Genomic DNA, 16,110 nt, shown 5'->3' with positions numbered 1-16,110 from the left:
AGTTCAGTGGCTCTGAGAGAAATATGTTTACATGTTTCAACCCCTGGGGGCACCACCAGCAGTTAAAGGGCATATAATAGCCAAGGACTGGATGAATGGGAGGGTGGATTTTAGAGGGTGGATTTTATACTCCAGCTCAGAGGGATCAGCTTTTTGCACCATGAGAAGGGCATTGCTTCCAGGGATCAGTGAGTTTTTGTCACTACGAAATTCACATAAAAATAAAATGAGGCGTTCTTGTCGTGGCTCAGTGCTTAACGAACCTGACTAGCATCCATGAGGATGCAGGTTCCATCCCTGGCCTCACTCAGTGGGTTAAGGATCCGGCATTGCTGTGAGCTGTAGTGTAGGTTGCAGGCTCGGCTCGGATCTGGCATTGCTGTGGCTGTGGTGTAGGCCAGCAGCTACAGCTCTGATTTGATCCCTCGCTTGGAAACCTCCATATGCCATGAATGCGGCCCTGAAAAGACAGAAGTCACAAAATAAAAAATAAAACGAGCAAGGTTGGATGGAGGCTGCTGCCCATACTTCTCCTTCTGTTCTCACATAGCACAGCCTGCAGGAGCCCTAATGCTCGGAGCCTTGGGGGCCTGCAGGACGGGCCCCAGTCAGGCTACCCCTGGGTGCCCAATGCACAGAGCTGGAAAGGGTTCTCCCATTCCTTCTTCATCCCTGCCCCCTCCCTATGCCTGCACAGAGACAGGCCTGGGTCCCTGAGGCCAGCCCTGGCTGATAAGTGTCCTGGAGGACCCACCCAAAAACATGTTTAATGTGGCTGCTGTCTCCACCTGGCCTGCCCAGAGAAGGGCTGAAAAACATTTCCATTTGAAAAATCTTGTCTGTAATTTCTAGACATTATAAGAATGTCATATATGGACATACATACATATATATATAGAAAGATGTTAAGGTTGGCTTTTCTCCACCAACTGTATTAGCCTTAGCCACTGGCCTGGAGCCGGCTGGTTGTTAAGCCATAAAGGAAATACTGCCACCTACTGACATTCCTAGGAAACTGCATGGGTGGCTGTTTTGGATTCTTCCTGTTTTGCAGTTCCATTCAAGTCAACAACGATTTTGTGGACGATGAACTGGGTTCTCAGCACCTTCCTATGGTGAAGGAGCTGTATTTATTGAATGTCTACTCTCTTCAGAAGATAATGCTCAGTTTCAGAAGAGAAGAGTTTTAAGTATTGCATAAAATGAGCTTCGTCAACACAATTGTTGCTGCAGTTAATAAAACAATATCTTCAGAGACACTGGCTCATGTGACCTCCACTGTAAAGCCTAGAAATTTAGGATAATGGAGTTTGGGCTGGAAGCTCTTTGTACTCAAGGTGGACATAAGGCTCCTTGAAAGACTGGCCACTCTGGAAATGTGTCTGACGGTGTAGATTCACAGAGCCAGAGGCACCTGACAGCTGGAGGAGGCGTCCTTAGAATCACTTACTTCAACCCACTCACCCACCTGGGTCTTGGTTGGGAGGCCAGGGCATCCATCTGGCACCTGCCAAAGTTAGAAGGAGCCAGAAGGGGGTGCTCCTGAGTCCCAGAGGGTGACTGTCTCACTCCAGCACCTCTCCCTTAATGCTGGGCCTTAAAAAGGTCACAGGGAGTTTAGTTGAATAAGTCTCTCTTCTTGCATCACTAAAATACAATCAACCTAATCAACATCTCAGAATATTTATAAGAACTTGGTGTTAGTCTTCTTGTGACTCAAGTAAATTAGTACATGGGTGCAAGGGTCAGTGTCTCCAAACTATAGGAAAATCCTTTTTCTGCCCTCATCTCTGTCCAGCAACATGGAAGTCATCTTCATCTTCGTCTTCATCCTCATCATCACTGTCATCATTCCTACATGTTGAGGATCCATATATCTGAGGAACTAGAATCAAGTTGCAGGGATTTTACAAAAAACAAGGAAGTGTCGCTCTTTTTAGATAATGTAAAACCCAAATATGGGAAAGATTCCTGACATATAGTCATCACAAAAATATCTCCAACTACTAACAGCATTATATGGATTATATGGATTATGAATATATATATATATATAACATATATATATATATATACATATAAAACATTGACTACTTTTAGAGGGCAGGGGCTCATCATATTCTTTTTTTTTTTTTTTTTTTTTTTTGTGGTCTTTTGTCTTTTAAGGGCCATACCTGAGGCATGTGGAGGTTCCCAGGCTAGGGGTTGAATTGGAGCTACAGCTGCCAGCCTACACCACAGCCACAGCAACGCAGGATCTGAGCCATGTCTGTGCCCTACACCACAGTTCATGGCAACACCAGATCCTTAACCCACTGAGTGAGGCCAGGGATCAAATCTGCATCCTAATGGATACCAGTCGGGTTCGTTAACACTCGCTGAGCCGTGAAGGGAACTCCTAATCACATTCATCTTTATATAACCAACACGATGCCCGGAATGTGGTAGATGCTCAATAAACTATTCAAAATGAATAGTCAATGTTTTAGAAAGTGGATGATTTATAAATAACACTATTGTAAAACAAACAAACAACACTCTCTGTGGGGTTTTCCAAAATACTATAAGTTCATAAGAAGAATTTTAACACCTCTGTCAGGTTTCACTCTGACTCTGGGGTTTCTTGTCTCTTGTTTCTTTTTGAAATCCCCTCCAATTGTTGGCTCGTGTTGTTGAAGGTCTTGAGGTGAAGATCTTGTCCCCCTCGGAGATAGTCTGCTCCCCTGTAATGACCACGAAGCCATTCTTCCAGGAGACCCCTTGTGTTTCAGACGCCCTGCCTGCTCTGATTCATAGATTCAAGTGGTATTATTAGTGGTAAGATGTGGGAGGGAGAGGAGGGCAGCCTGCCGCCCAGGACCTGATGAGGTAAGGGGGCTTCGGGAGCTAAGCTGTGAAGCGACAAAACCATCTATTTCTTCTCTTATTCCAACTGTGGCTTCTGGGCCCCAGCCAGAGCTCTATCTCCCTTCACCTTACTTATTTGGTTGTTTTCGTCTATTTGCTTTTATAGAAGTCACCACCCACTGCAAACCACCCTCCTAAAATGAAGGTGAAGAGCTCGCCTCTGATTGAGAAGCTTCAGGTAAGTTCAGAATGGTTACCTATTGCTACCTCGTATCCAACCCCACCTTTTATCCAACATTTGCATGTCTTTGGGGCTCCTAGGGTTAGTCCTCTGTGTCACCAGGACGGCTGACCTCTGATAACCAGCTAGTGATCAAATTGCCCTGAAGGGTGAGGAGCTCTACCTGGAGGCAAAAACACTAAAATAAATGACCATATCAAACAGGAGGTTATGTCCTTAACACGCCCAAGAGAAGCTGAGGGTAATAGGGTGTCTCAAGAGTCTTATGTGAGTTGGGGGAAGCAAAGAATTTGGAAGGTGGAAATAACATATACCCGCTACTGTATAAAATAGATGATTAACAAGAATCTACACTACAACACAGGAAAATCTACTCAATAGTTTGTAATAACCTATATGGGAAAAAGAAATGGATGTATTTATACATATGACCGATTTACTTTGCTGTACACTTGAATCTAATATAATAATACTCCAATAAAATTAAATTTTAAAAATAAAATGTAAAAAAAAGTTTATATATTAAAAAAAAAAAAAGTTTTTTTAAGTCTTAGGGGAAAAAGACATGATAGTGCAAGAAATGCTCCAGAAATAGCCAAGTCCTTTCCAAGGCCTGAATGTAGCCACACATGATTTCAGCCTTTAACAGGGCTGAAGTTCAGGTCCTGGACACTACACTGTTGTGGCCAGAGCATTCCACTCTACCTCTGCACCAAGCACCTCGTACACCTGGAGCCCTCACCCATGTGCCCACAGCTGGGCTGGCTTTCCTAGCATGTAAATGAAGCATATGACACTACACTTGATCTCACAGTCTTATAGGGGAGATAAGACTTTCACACGTGATACAATAAAAGATGTATATTGGGAATTCCCGTCATGGCGCAGCAGAAATGAATCCGACTAGGAACCATGAGGTTGCCAGTTCCATAGCTTGCCTCGCTCAGTGGGTTAAGGATCCAGCATTGCCATGAGCTGTGGAGTAGGTCACAGATGCAGCTCGGATCTGGCATTGCTGTGGCTGTGATGTAGGCCAGCAGCTCTGATTCAGCCCCTGGCCTGGGAACTTCCATATGCCGAAGGTGCAGCCCTAAAAAACAAACAAACAAAAAATGATGGCTGGAAAGGTGGGCGGAAGGTGCTCCTGGTGTGGGAATAACGTGAGCTAAAGCGCAGAGGAGGGGCAGGCATGGTGTGTCAGGCCTGGAGAAGGTGCTCACGCAGGAGAATAGCACAGCTCTCATGCACTGGATCCTCCCACTGGGGCTCACCTAATAAAACTGGCTCCTCTGCCTCTGAAGCCGTAATTACTAGGGGTGTATCAAAAGAAGTAGCCACAGCCTCTGTGCATCCCAGCCACGGGAGGGCCCAGGGCCTGATTTGGGGTTCTGGAAAGCATCTCTGGTTTCAGTCATGAGCCTTCCCTGTGGAGGGTAGGGGGGAGTCTCCCCTGAAGTTTAATTTATACTGAGAAGCAGGAAGGGAGTGACCTATTCATCACTGTAAGAGGCTGCAGGACTCCCATATACATAACAGAGAGCTCTCAGAAGGGAGCCCTGGACCTGGACACCTCTCCTAAGCAGCCATCCAAGGGGGTATAGCCCAGGACAGCTACCCCTGCCTCCTTGCAGCCCACCAGACCCTTCAGCCAAGTGCCAGAAAGCAGTTCCCAAATGCTGGGTACCCTGCAGTCTTGGTCTTCCCCTTTCCAGTCATAAATAAACCTCTTTGGGAAACATAGCAACCTGAGAATGAGATTTTGATCTCTAATGGTTTAATCTCATGAAAAATGTCAGCAAAAGGCTATAATTTGGCCAAATCCCATAGAAACCTTACTTCGTTAGAAATAAATGTGGGGGAAAAACTAAGAAATATATTATCTGCTTGATTTTTCTTCTAGATATTCTACTGGATGAGTTAGGAATTATGATTTTTCTTCTTTAGAGTAGTCCATAATTCAAAGCTGAAGGTTTCTGCTGGCTAACAAGACCCATTTTATTTTCTTTTTCCATTTTTTAATGTTTTTTTTTTTTCCATTACAGTTGGCTTACAGTGTTCTGTCAATTTTCTACTGTACAGCAAAGTGACCTGGTCACACATATATATGTACATTCTTTTTCTCACATTATCCTCCAGCATGTTCCATCACAAGTGACTGGATATAGTTCCCAGGGCTATACAGCAGGATCTCATAGTTTATCCACTCCAAATGCAATAGTTTGCATCTATTAACCTCAGACTTCCAGTCCATCTCAATCCCTCTCCCTCCCCCTTGGCAACCACATATCTGTTCTCCAAGTCCATGAGTTTCTTTTCTGTGGAAATGTTCATTTGTGCCATATACTAGATTCTAGACATAAGTGATATCATATGGTATTTGTCTTTCTCTTTCTGACTTACTTCACTTAGTATGAGAGTCTCTAATTCCATCCATGTTGTTGCAAATAGCATTATTTTGTTCTTTTTTATGGCTGAGTAGTATTCCATTGTGTATATATACCACATCTTCTTAATCCATTCATGTGTCAGTGGACATTTAGGTTGTTTCCATGTATTGGCTATTGTGAATATGCTACAATGAACATATGGGTGCCTGTATTTTTGTCAAAGAAAGTTTTGTCTGGATATATGCCTATGAGTGGGATTTCTGGGTCATATGGTGAGTGGGATTTCTGGGTCATATGGTGGTTCTATATTTAGTTTTCTGAGGCACCTCCATACTGTTTTCCATAATGATTGTACCAATTCCCATATTATTTTCGAACAATCTTATAGAGGAACTTCCCAGCTTGACATTGACGGGGAAGGAAGACCTCCTTTAATATCCAGTTGACATCCCCTCTGCCATGAAGCCTTTCTGAGCCATCCAGCCATCCCTGTGCATCACCTTCCACAGCGTCTGAGGTCCAAACCTGTCCCTTTGTACCCACCATATGCTGCTTTTAGACGTAGCTTGGGCTCACAGTGTTGCTCTTTAACTTTTAAGTTTTTAATTTTTACCATGATGCAACCTTATTAATTAATATAGATGCAAGTCTATATTATAAGTTCTTTCTTAAAATCACAATAGAAATACAAATATCATCCTAAGCAGGTATAATGTCCGATACACTGCAAGTCCTAAAGTACATGTAGGGGTCCTCCTGGATGACAGAGCCTTAACTGGCACGGAGGGAGGGAGAGGATGTGAGTGAAGGGTGAGTTGGATAATAGCAGGAGAGAAAAATGGGACCAGATCATAAAACACTCTGAAGGTCAGGCTCAGTGGATTGGACAAATAAAGAGTACGAAACTCAAGAAGGCTACTGGACTCACTCTAGGTCACACAGCTGTGAAGTGAAAGAGCCAATATTTGAAGGCGGGTGTATCTGCGTGGAGAGCACCATCTGGCCCCCTCAAGCCTGGTCCCTTCCCTGTGAGGCCTTGGTGCTTGCTCTCCTGTTATGGAGGATGCAGCTGTGCAATGATTTGGAAATGCAGAGGAGCGAGTGCCCCTAGATGGTGCTAGAGAGGACCAGGGAGGCCCATGCTTAGTCCCTCCGTAGACATCTGCACCACCACCTTCCTCAAGGCACTAGGAACCATCTACCACACTCAAGACTCCCTCAGGCCTCAGTTACCTTTGGGTAACCCCTCCCCTTCGCTTGCCCTCAGGGTTCATTTTAGTCTGGGTTAGTCTGGTCCCGAGTGGGGACATGCCCTAGCATCTGCTCTGCTGGAAGGGCTCTGAAGTCTGCTATGTCCACCACTCCTGTCATCTACCAAGGGAGACCCTATACTTGGAGGCTGAGGGACAAACAGACCTGGCTTGCGTCCCAGGGTGGATTCCTTAAATGCTTTGCTAATTCGTGCAATGAGATCAGAACTGAACATTTAGGGTTGCTGTAGAGGGGGAAATGGCACAAGTCTGGCAAAGAGTAGGCATCCAGGAAGCAGTAACTACTATTGACTCTGAAAGATGGTAAAGGAAGCTGACTTAGCATGAGATCCTGGAGCCTGCAGGTGCTAGCTTTGGCTCTTTGTCTACAAATCAGGACTGTTCCAATGCTTTTTTTTTTTTTTTTTTTTTTTTTTGGTCTTTTTGCCATTTCTTGGGCCGCTCCCACGGCATATGGAGGTTCCCAGGCTAGGGGTCCAATTGGAGCTGTAGCCACTGGCCTACGCCAGAGCAACACAGGATCTGAGCCGCATCTGCAACCTACACCACAGCTCATGACAACGCTGGATCGTTAACCCACTGAGCAAGGGCAGGGATCGAACCCGCAACCTCATGGTTCCTAGTCGGATTCACTAACCACTGCGCCATGATGGGAACTCCTGTTCCAATGCATTTTTATAGGATCAAATCAATACTTCCTGGACATTCTGGAATGCAGCCTGGGGAAGCTAGGTAGCAAGGGATAGACTGCAGGAGCAGGATGTGCTTCCAGGAGCAGGTTCTGAATTGACAGTGGATAGTGGGTTAGCAAGGGGAGGCCAGGTAACCAACAGGCTAAGGTAGAAATTCTCATCTTCTCACCCTTGTTTGAAATTCTTCATCTTTTCCTGACAGGCCAATTTAGCCTTTGATCCAGCTGCCCTGCTGCCTGGGGCATCACCCAAGAGTCCTGGTCTTAAGGCCATGGTGTCACCATTTCACAGCCCACCTTCTACCCCCAGCAGCCCTGGCGTGCGCTCTCGGGCCAGTGAGCCTGAGGAACCACCCGTCAGCTTCGACCAGCCTCCTGAAGGCAGCCATCTGCCCTGTTACAACAAGGTAAGGTCTGGGTCCTAAGCCTTGTGGTGTGTCGGTGGAAATGTGGGAACTGTGCAAACCTGAATTATCTCCACCCTGCTGTCCTGGAAAAAGGAGGACACATCTGAGCTGTAGTCAGAGCTGGGTTTTGGTGGGGTTTGGGGTTTTTTTGTTTGTTTGTTTGGGGGCTTTTTGGCCATGCCCACAGCACATGGAAGTTCCCAGCCAGAGATCAAGCCAGCGCTGCAATTGCAGCAACGCCAGATCTATAACCCACTGTGACACTCGGGAACTTCCCAGAACTGTTTTTTAACAAGTCTAGCACCCACCTAGCCTGCCTGGCAGGCTAATTTGCACAGAAATTGTTAAAGGACACATCACTTAAGTAGGCCATCCATATAAACAGGCCCATTGAACTTGTGACAAAGTCCAGCGGACAGAGGTGAGGCCTGGTTCTGAGGTTCACACACTTCACAGAGAGGAAATGATTTCTGGCAGCTCTGTTCGGTGCTTCTAAGGCGTGGCTTCTGCTACAGGTGGACCTGCCTCCCAGGGTTAGCCAGCTTTGGGGAGGTGGGGAGGGCTGAGCTGGGATGGGGGGAGGCTAGTCACCAGTTGTCTGACTCCACACCCACAAGGTCCCTGTAGTGGGGTGAGGCCTCCTACAGGCCCCTAACCCTCTTCTCTGTTGGGTTCACCTTTGTCAGAGAATTTTCAAAATGTTAAAACATGACTCTTTTGGAGTTCTTGTTGTGGTGCAGCAGAAGAGAATCTGACTAGTAACCATGAGGTTGCAGATTTGATCCCTGGCCTCGCTTAGTAGATTAAGGATCCTGCGTTGCTATGGCTGTGGTGTAGCTCTGATTGGACCCCTAGCCTGGGAACCTCCATATGCCTCCAGTGTGGCCCTAAAAAGCAAGCAAACAAACAAACAAAAAACAAAAACCCACCACCACCAACAGAACATGACTCCTGTTGTTTGTTTTTTTAGGGCCGCACCCTTGGCATATAGAAGTTCCCAGGCTAGGGATCCAATCGGAGTTGCAGCCACCGGCCTACACCACATCTCACAGCAATGCTGGACTCCTAACTCACTGAGCAAGGCTAGGGATCCAACCTGCGTCCTCATGGGTACTAGTTAGGCTCATAACCTGCAGAGCCACAACAGGAACTCTTAAAACATGACTTTTGTTCAAAATAGAGATTTTCTCCAACTTGTTAATTTACAAGGAAACCTATAGGATGGTAATGCTCATTCAAAGAACACCCAAAGGGGAGTTCCTGTCATGGCACCGCAGAAATGAATCTGACTAGGAACCATGAGGTTGTGGGTTCGATCCCTGGCCTCGCTCAGCGGGTTAAGGATCCAGCATTGCTGTGGCTGTGGCATAGGCTGGTGTAGGCTGACAGCTATAGCTCCTAGCCTGGGAACCTCCATATACCATGGGTGTGGCCCTAAAAAGACAAAAGACAAAACAAACAAACAAAAAACAAATTTGGAGTTCCCTGGTGGGAACTTAGCAGTTAAGATCTGGTGTTGTCACTGCTGTGGCACAAGTTTGATCCCTGGTCTCTGAGGGCACGGCCAAAAAGAAAAAAAAAAGGACAGATGTTAAAATTGCTGTCAGACACCAAATTGATTGGTGTTTTACAGGCCAATAAAATCATACATTACCTTTTATAATAGAAAACATTTTCATCTTCACACACACAAAATCTGCCGTTAACATGTAATCCCACAATCCTGTAGGGCATTGACCTATAATAAACAGCAATGGAGTTCTCGTTGTGGCGCAGTGGTTAACGAATCCGACTAGGAACCATGAGGTTGCGGGTTCAATCCCTGGCCTTGCTCAGTGGGTTAAGGATCTGGCGTTGCCATGAGCTGTGATGTAGGTCACAGACACGGCTTGGATCCTGCGTTGCTGTGGCTCTGGCGTAGGCCAGCAGCCATAGCTCTGATTAGACTCCTAGCCTGGGAACCTCCATATGCTGTGGGTGCTACCCTAGAAAAAAGACCAAAAAAAAAAAAAAAAAAAGCAGCAATGGATGGTACATATTCCTTGAAAATCAAATAATCCTCAGGTGGGCTTGCGAAGCAGTGCATGAACCTGGCATTAAAAGAAGACATGGTCCTCCCCTTGGCCTTTTCCACAGGTGAGATCATTTTCCTTGACCTTTTCTTCCAGGTGCGGACGAGGGGCTCCATTAAAAGGCGCCCTCCCTCCAGGCGATTCCGAAGGTCCCAGTCGGACTGTGGGGACCTGGGGGACTTCAGGGCAGTGGAGTCCTCCCAGGAGAATGGTGCCAAGGAAGAAAACGGGGATGAGGTGTTCCCAGCCAAGGGCAAGGCCCCAGGATCCCCTCCTCAGAGCCGGATGTCCAGCAGGACAGAGAAGCCAGAGGAGAAGGGCAGGGCGGCAGAGAAAGCCCAGCAGCCCGAGAAGGCCATGGGGAACTCCGAGGAGGGGGCAGGCCAGCGTCCAGCCCAAGCCTCCAGCCCAGAAAGAGAGGATGCAAGTGGGAGTCCCACGGAGGAGAAACCAGCTGGAGGGCAGACGGAAGAGCCCTCAGAGGTGAAGGAGAAGGCGGCAAGTGGAGAGGAGGAGCCCGGACAGAGGGGCCCAGACACAAAGGGGCCGGAGGAGGGAGCTGGGGCAGAGGAGACTCCGAAGAAGAGTCTCCCTGGAGAAGTGGAGGGGGGCCACAGCTCAGAGCAGGAGACCAGCATGGAAAAGCAAGATGAGGGGACCGGCCTTGAGCCAGGCTGCAACCCTGGCACCAGCCATACCCAGCCGGACACCAGCAGTGAGGTTCTCAAGACAGAGGTAGGTGGCCCAGCTTGTCCCCCAACCCTGACAGGGCAGGGCCAGGCCAGCGCATCCTTTGTCCCTCCCCTGTTCCTTATGCTCCATCACCATCAGCTGGGTGTGCAGTAACAAAGGCACCAGAGTGAGACCAGCTATCCCTGGGGGAGGGGACAAAAGGACCAGAAGGGGAAGCGTGTCTCATGCTCTCTTTCTTGGTGCTGCCTTGGAGGTCTGAAGCCCTTCTGGGTGTGACAGGCCTGCCGTGGCAGCATCCTGGGCTGGCCTTGCTGTACTGGGGGTTCTGAAAGGAAAAGGGGGTGCTCCTTTCCATATTAAACTCACAGTCTAGGAGTTCCCATTGTAGTTCAGCGGGTTAAGAACCCCACTAGTATCTATGAGGACGCAAGTTCGATCCCTGGCCTCGATCAGTGGGTTAAGGATCCAGCATTGCCCTGAGCTGTGGTGTAGGTCGCAGGCACAGCTCAGATCGCTGTGGTGTAGGCCAACAGCTGTAGCTCTAATTCAACCCCAGTGTGCCACAGTCGTGCCCTAAAAAGAAAAAAAAAATCCCTTACAGTCTAGCGCATGAGACCAGCTCCTTAGGGCACATTAAAGAAAGCATAGCAGGGAGTTCCCGTCGTGGCTCAGTGGTTAACGAATCCGACTAAGAACCATGAGGTTGCAGGTTTGATCCCTGTTCTTGCATCAGTGGGTTAAGGATCCGGCTTGCCGTGAGCTATGGTGTAGGCTACGGATGAGGCTCCGATCCCGAGTTGCTGTGGCTCTGGCATAGGCCAGCAGCTACAGCTCTGATTTGACCCCTAGCCTGAGAACCTCCATATGCTGCAGGAGTGGCCCTAGAAAAGGCAAAAAGACAAAAAAAAAAAAAAAAAAGGCATAGCAATGGGCGGGGCTTCTCCTAGGGCAGCCTGGCACAGAAATCAGAAAAACAGTTTACATGTGGAGAATGCTGGAGGAGAGGAGCTTCCAGGCAAAGGCGGCTTTTGCATTGGTCCCTTAAAGGAGGCTTTATGTTCCATCCATGCACAGGTCTTGGTCCCTTCCCTCCTGCTGGGCCCACATTCACTGGCCTTTCACCTGGCTTCTCCCACCACTCCCGGGAAGCCCACCTTGAATTCACCTACCTGTGATGCAGGAGCAGGACCAGCTTTGTTGAGACTTAGAAGTTCCACAAGAAAAGTTCTCTGTCCACACCCCTATCACCACCCCGTACAGTCTCATCAACAAAGTCAGCCTCCGGTGTTTCCCTCTTCCCTTCTCGTTAGTTCATTCATTCATTTATTCACTCAAGCCACCATCAGCTTCTGACTGGATCACCTCTTCTCTGGATTCCTGCTTCCACCTTCTACTTTTTCTGCCTGCATAGTCATCATTCTCTGTACAGCAACCAGAGGGTGTGTGTGTGTATGTGTGTTCACTCATTGCTAAAATTACACACCTCCTGTGTTAGTTTCTTAGGGCTGCCATAACAAATTCCTACAAATTAGCAGCTTCAAACTCCAAAGTCAGGGTCTTGTCAGGGTTGGTTCCCTCCATAGCCCCGAAAAAGAGGCCATTCCATGCCTGTCCCCTAAGTTCTGGGGGCTGCCAGCAACCCTGGGAATCCTCCCTTGCCTCTTCCTGCTTCTGTCACTCTGCTTGTAGACTCATCATCCAACCTCTGCCTCTGTCTCAAAACTCTCTCTCCTTTCTCTTGTAAGGTCACCAATCATTGGATGGGGACTCACCCTTAGACCAGAATGATCTCATCTTGAGATCCTTAATTATATCTGCAAAGCCTCCCTTTCCAAATAAGGTCACATTCACAGGGCCGGGGGCAGGTGGAGGGGGGTGGTGTGCAGATCAGGATTGAACCTACCTTTAGGGGGGAATACAACCCAGTACCCCCTTTTCCCGTGGCTTTCCAGGGCTTCAAAACAAAGATTCCAAACCCTCTGTGAGGCCCTGCCTGGGCTCTCCCTGACTTTCCCCTTCCCTGTGACCCAACCATGGATGATTTGGGGTTTGTTTTTGTTGTTGTTGTTGTTGTTGTTGTTGTTTGCTTTTTAGAGCCGCACCCGCGACACATGAAGGTTCCCAGGCTAGGGGTTGAATTGGAGCTACAGCTGCTGTCCTATGCCACAGCCACAGCAACGCCAGAACCAAGCTGCATCTGTGACCTATACCAGTGCTCACAGCAATGCTGGATCCTTAACGATTTGGGTTTTGTTTTGTGTGGTTTTTACCATGGTAAATATCTAGATCCTTAAAATGACTAAATGAAGTAATTTGTAAGTACAAAATTGGCTGAACAGATTCAGAGCCTGTGGCTTTCCAAAAATGCCATCTGAGAGCTGTTGTTTAGGATGTGCCTGAACTGCATAGGGCTGCCATGTGTACATCCTTCCAGCCCTTCTTCTCTGTGGCTGTATTTTTATGATCCAAATCGGTAGTGTTCAGGTCGTAAACCTGTTGTTTTTAAATGTTCATTAAGCTTTCTTTAATATAGTAATAGTAAAAAAAATTGAATTTTTTATTTTTAAGACACCGTTTTCTTTTTCTTTTTTCTTTTTCTTTTTCGGGCCACATCTGTGGAAGTTTCCAGGCTAGGGGGTCTAATCAGAGCTACAGCTGCCGGCCTACACCACAGCCATAGTAAAGTTGGATCCATGCTGCATCTGCAACCCACACCACAGCTTATGGCAACGCTGGATCCTTAACCCACTGAGCAAAGGCAGGGATCAAACCTGCATCTCATGGATGCTAGTCAGATTCGTTTCCGCTGAGCCACAACAGGAACTCCTGGTTTTATTACTTAAATGAAAGGTGCTACCTGTTTACAAAAGCTTAACAGCGTCTAATTTCTCATTTAATTGCACGTCAGATTCTCACAATATGCAGAACACTGTACTAGCTGTAGTGTGCGTGTATGTTTGTGTTTGCAATGAGCACACACACACTTCTACTCCCAAGGAGATTTAATTGGAGAATATTATAAAATTCTTGAAAAAATTCTTTAGGATTTAGTATATTAAATTCTTTAATATACAAGGATAGAGATAGGTGTGTGTTTGAGGTGCCAAATAAACAGTAAAAAGATTTTTAGTTGAGGAGTTCCCGTCGTGGCGCAGTGGTTAACGAATCTGACTAGGAACCATGAGGTTTCGGGTTCGGTCCCTGCCCTTGCTCAGTGGGTTGACGATCCGGCGTTGCCATGAGCTGTGGTGTAGGTTGCAGACGCGGCTCGGATCCTGCGTTGCTGTGGCTCTGGCGTAGGCCAGTGGCTACAGCTCCAATTCAACCCCTAGCCTGGGAACCTCCATATGCTGCGGGAGGGGCCCAAGAAATAGCAACAACAACAAAAAGACAAAAAAAAAAAAAAAAAGATTTAGTTGAAAATATATCTTTTCCAGAAACTATACATCTAAACTTTCCCTTTTTCCCTTGCAGCATACCAATAAAAAATATGCTACTCACTAGGGTATTTCAATTTATTTACTTTTCCTGAGGAATTGGCAAAGTTTGATAAGGTGAACAAAGGTCTGATCTATAGATTCAGATTGTAGGTTTTTTTTGTTTTTGTTTGTTTGTTTGTTTTTGTCTTTTTGCCATTTCTTGGGCTGCTCTTGCAGCATATGGAGGTTCCCAGGCTAGGGGTTGAATGGGAGTTGTAGCCACTGGCCTACGCCAGAGCCACAGCAACGTGGGATCTGAGCCATGTCTGCAACCTACACCACAGCTCACAGCAACGCCGGATCCTTAACCCACTGAGCAAGGGCAGGGATCGAACCCGCAACCTCATGGTTCCTAGTCGGATTCATTAACCACTGAGCCACGACGGGAACTCCTAGATTCAGATCGTAGTTTTAAAATAGAAGTAGGCACAGGAGTTCCTGTTGTGCCTCAGCTGTAATGAACCTGACTAGTATCCACGAGGATGCCAGTTTGATCCCTGGCCTTGCTCAGTGTGTTAAGGATCTGATATTGCCATGAACTATGGAATAGTTTCCAGACTCAGCTTGGATCCTGCTCTGCTGTGGCTGTGTCGTAGGCCAGCAGCTGCAGCTCTGATTCAGCCCCTAGCCTGGGAACTTCCATATGCCACACATGCCGCAGCCACAAAAAGAAAGCAGACGTAGCATAGACTTTCTACTATTTTTGTCTATTTTTGTTTAATTAATGTCAATTAATACATTAATGACTTAAGTAATAATGTGTTAGAATCATTTTCCAACTGGCCTATGTCTAAAATTACTGGTTAGGGAGTTCCCCTTGTGGCTCAGTTGTTAACAAATCTGACTAGTATCCATGAGGACTCGGGTTCGATCCCTGGCCCAGCTCGATGGGTTAAGGATCTTGCTTTGCCGTGGCTGCAGTGTAGGCTGGCAGCTATAGCTCCTATTCGACCCCTGGCCTGGGAACCTCCATATGCCGTGGGTGCAGCCCTAAAAAGCAGTAAAATAAAATAAAATTACTGGTTAAATTGCCTGGAATAATTTTTATTCTACAGTGCATTGAATACATTCTCATTTTAAAGATTTTGGCAACATAGAAGTATAGAGAATAAATTTTTTTCCTTTTTTAAAAATTGAAGTATAGTTGATTTTCAGTGTGTTTCAGTTGTACAGCAAAGTGTTTCAATTATATGTATATACATGTATATATTTATGTTGTTTTTTTTTCACTCTTTACATTGTAGGTTATTGAAAGATATTGACTATATTCCCCGTGCTATAAAGTAAATCCTTTTTGTTTATGAGTTTTTTTTTTGGTTTTTTTTGTCTTTTTTTCTTTTTTTTTGTCTTTTTTTGCTATTTCTTGGGCCACTCCTACGGCATATGGAGGTTCCCAGGCTAGGGGTCTAATTGGAGCTGTAGCTGACGGCCTACACCACAGCCACAGCGACGCCAGATCCAAGCCGCATCTGCAGCCTACACCACAGCTCACGGCAACACCGGATCCTTAACCCACTGAGCAAGGGCAGGTACCAAACCCGAAACCTCATGGTTCCTAGTTGGATTCGTTAACCACTGCGCCACGACGGGAACTCCTGTTCTTTTTGTCTTTTTAGGGCCCCACCTGCAGCATATGGAGGTTCCTACACCACAGGTCATGGCAACATCAGATCCTTAACCCACTGAGTGAGGCCAGGGATCAAACCTGCGTCCTCATGGATGCTAGTCAGGTTCGTTAACCACTGAGCCAGGACGGGAACTTCTTCAAGGCCGAGTTTTGAATCTCTACCCTCATTTCCCTCTTTGCACCTCTCTCCTTAATAAGCATCATCACCGTAAACAACTCAGTGTTCATATTTTCAGTCCTATTTGGATTCGATGGACTAAGCTGTGGTTATTTTTTTAAAAGATGTATTTTTTTTTTAATTGCTAAATATACATATCCCTTCTCCACTCTGCTTTCCACCTCCTCGCCCACAATCCTCTCTGCCTCCCTCTCATTTGTTTCCCCTTATGGTCTTG

At 46.6% G+C, this 16,110-nt stretch overlaps 1 protein-coding gene across 3 annotated transcripts in view; it reads left to right on the top strand.

Moving 5' to 3' along the window:
- Positions 1-16,110, top strand: part of RCSD1 (RCSD domain containing 1) — an 81,928-nt gene that overhangs the window by 59,127 nt on the left and 6,691 nt on the right. For all 3 annotated transcript variants that reach the window (XM_021088515.1, XM_021088513.1, NM_001244462.1), the window contains 3 exons: positions 3,014-3,085; positions 7,641-7,844; positions 10,013-10,651. In XM_021088515.1, the coding sequence (XP_020944174.1) occupies positions 3,014-3,085; positions 7,641-7,844; positions 10,013-10,651 (915 nt within the window). The remainder of the gene's footprint in view (positions 1-3,013; positions 3,086-7,640; positions 7,845-10,012; positions 10,652-16,110) is intronic.

This window comes from Sus scrofa, chromosome 4 (genome assembly GCF_000003025.6).
Source record: "Sus scrofa isolate TJ Tabasco breed Duroc chromosome 4, Sscrofa11.1, whole genome shotgun sequence".
NCBI lineage: Eukaryota > Metazoa > Chordata > Mammalia > Artiodactyla > Suidae > Sus > Sus scrofa.
The sequence above is the reverse complement of the archived record's forward strand: the minus strand, read 5'-3'. Positions and strand labels throughout refer to the sequence as shown.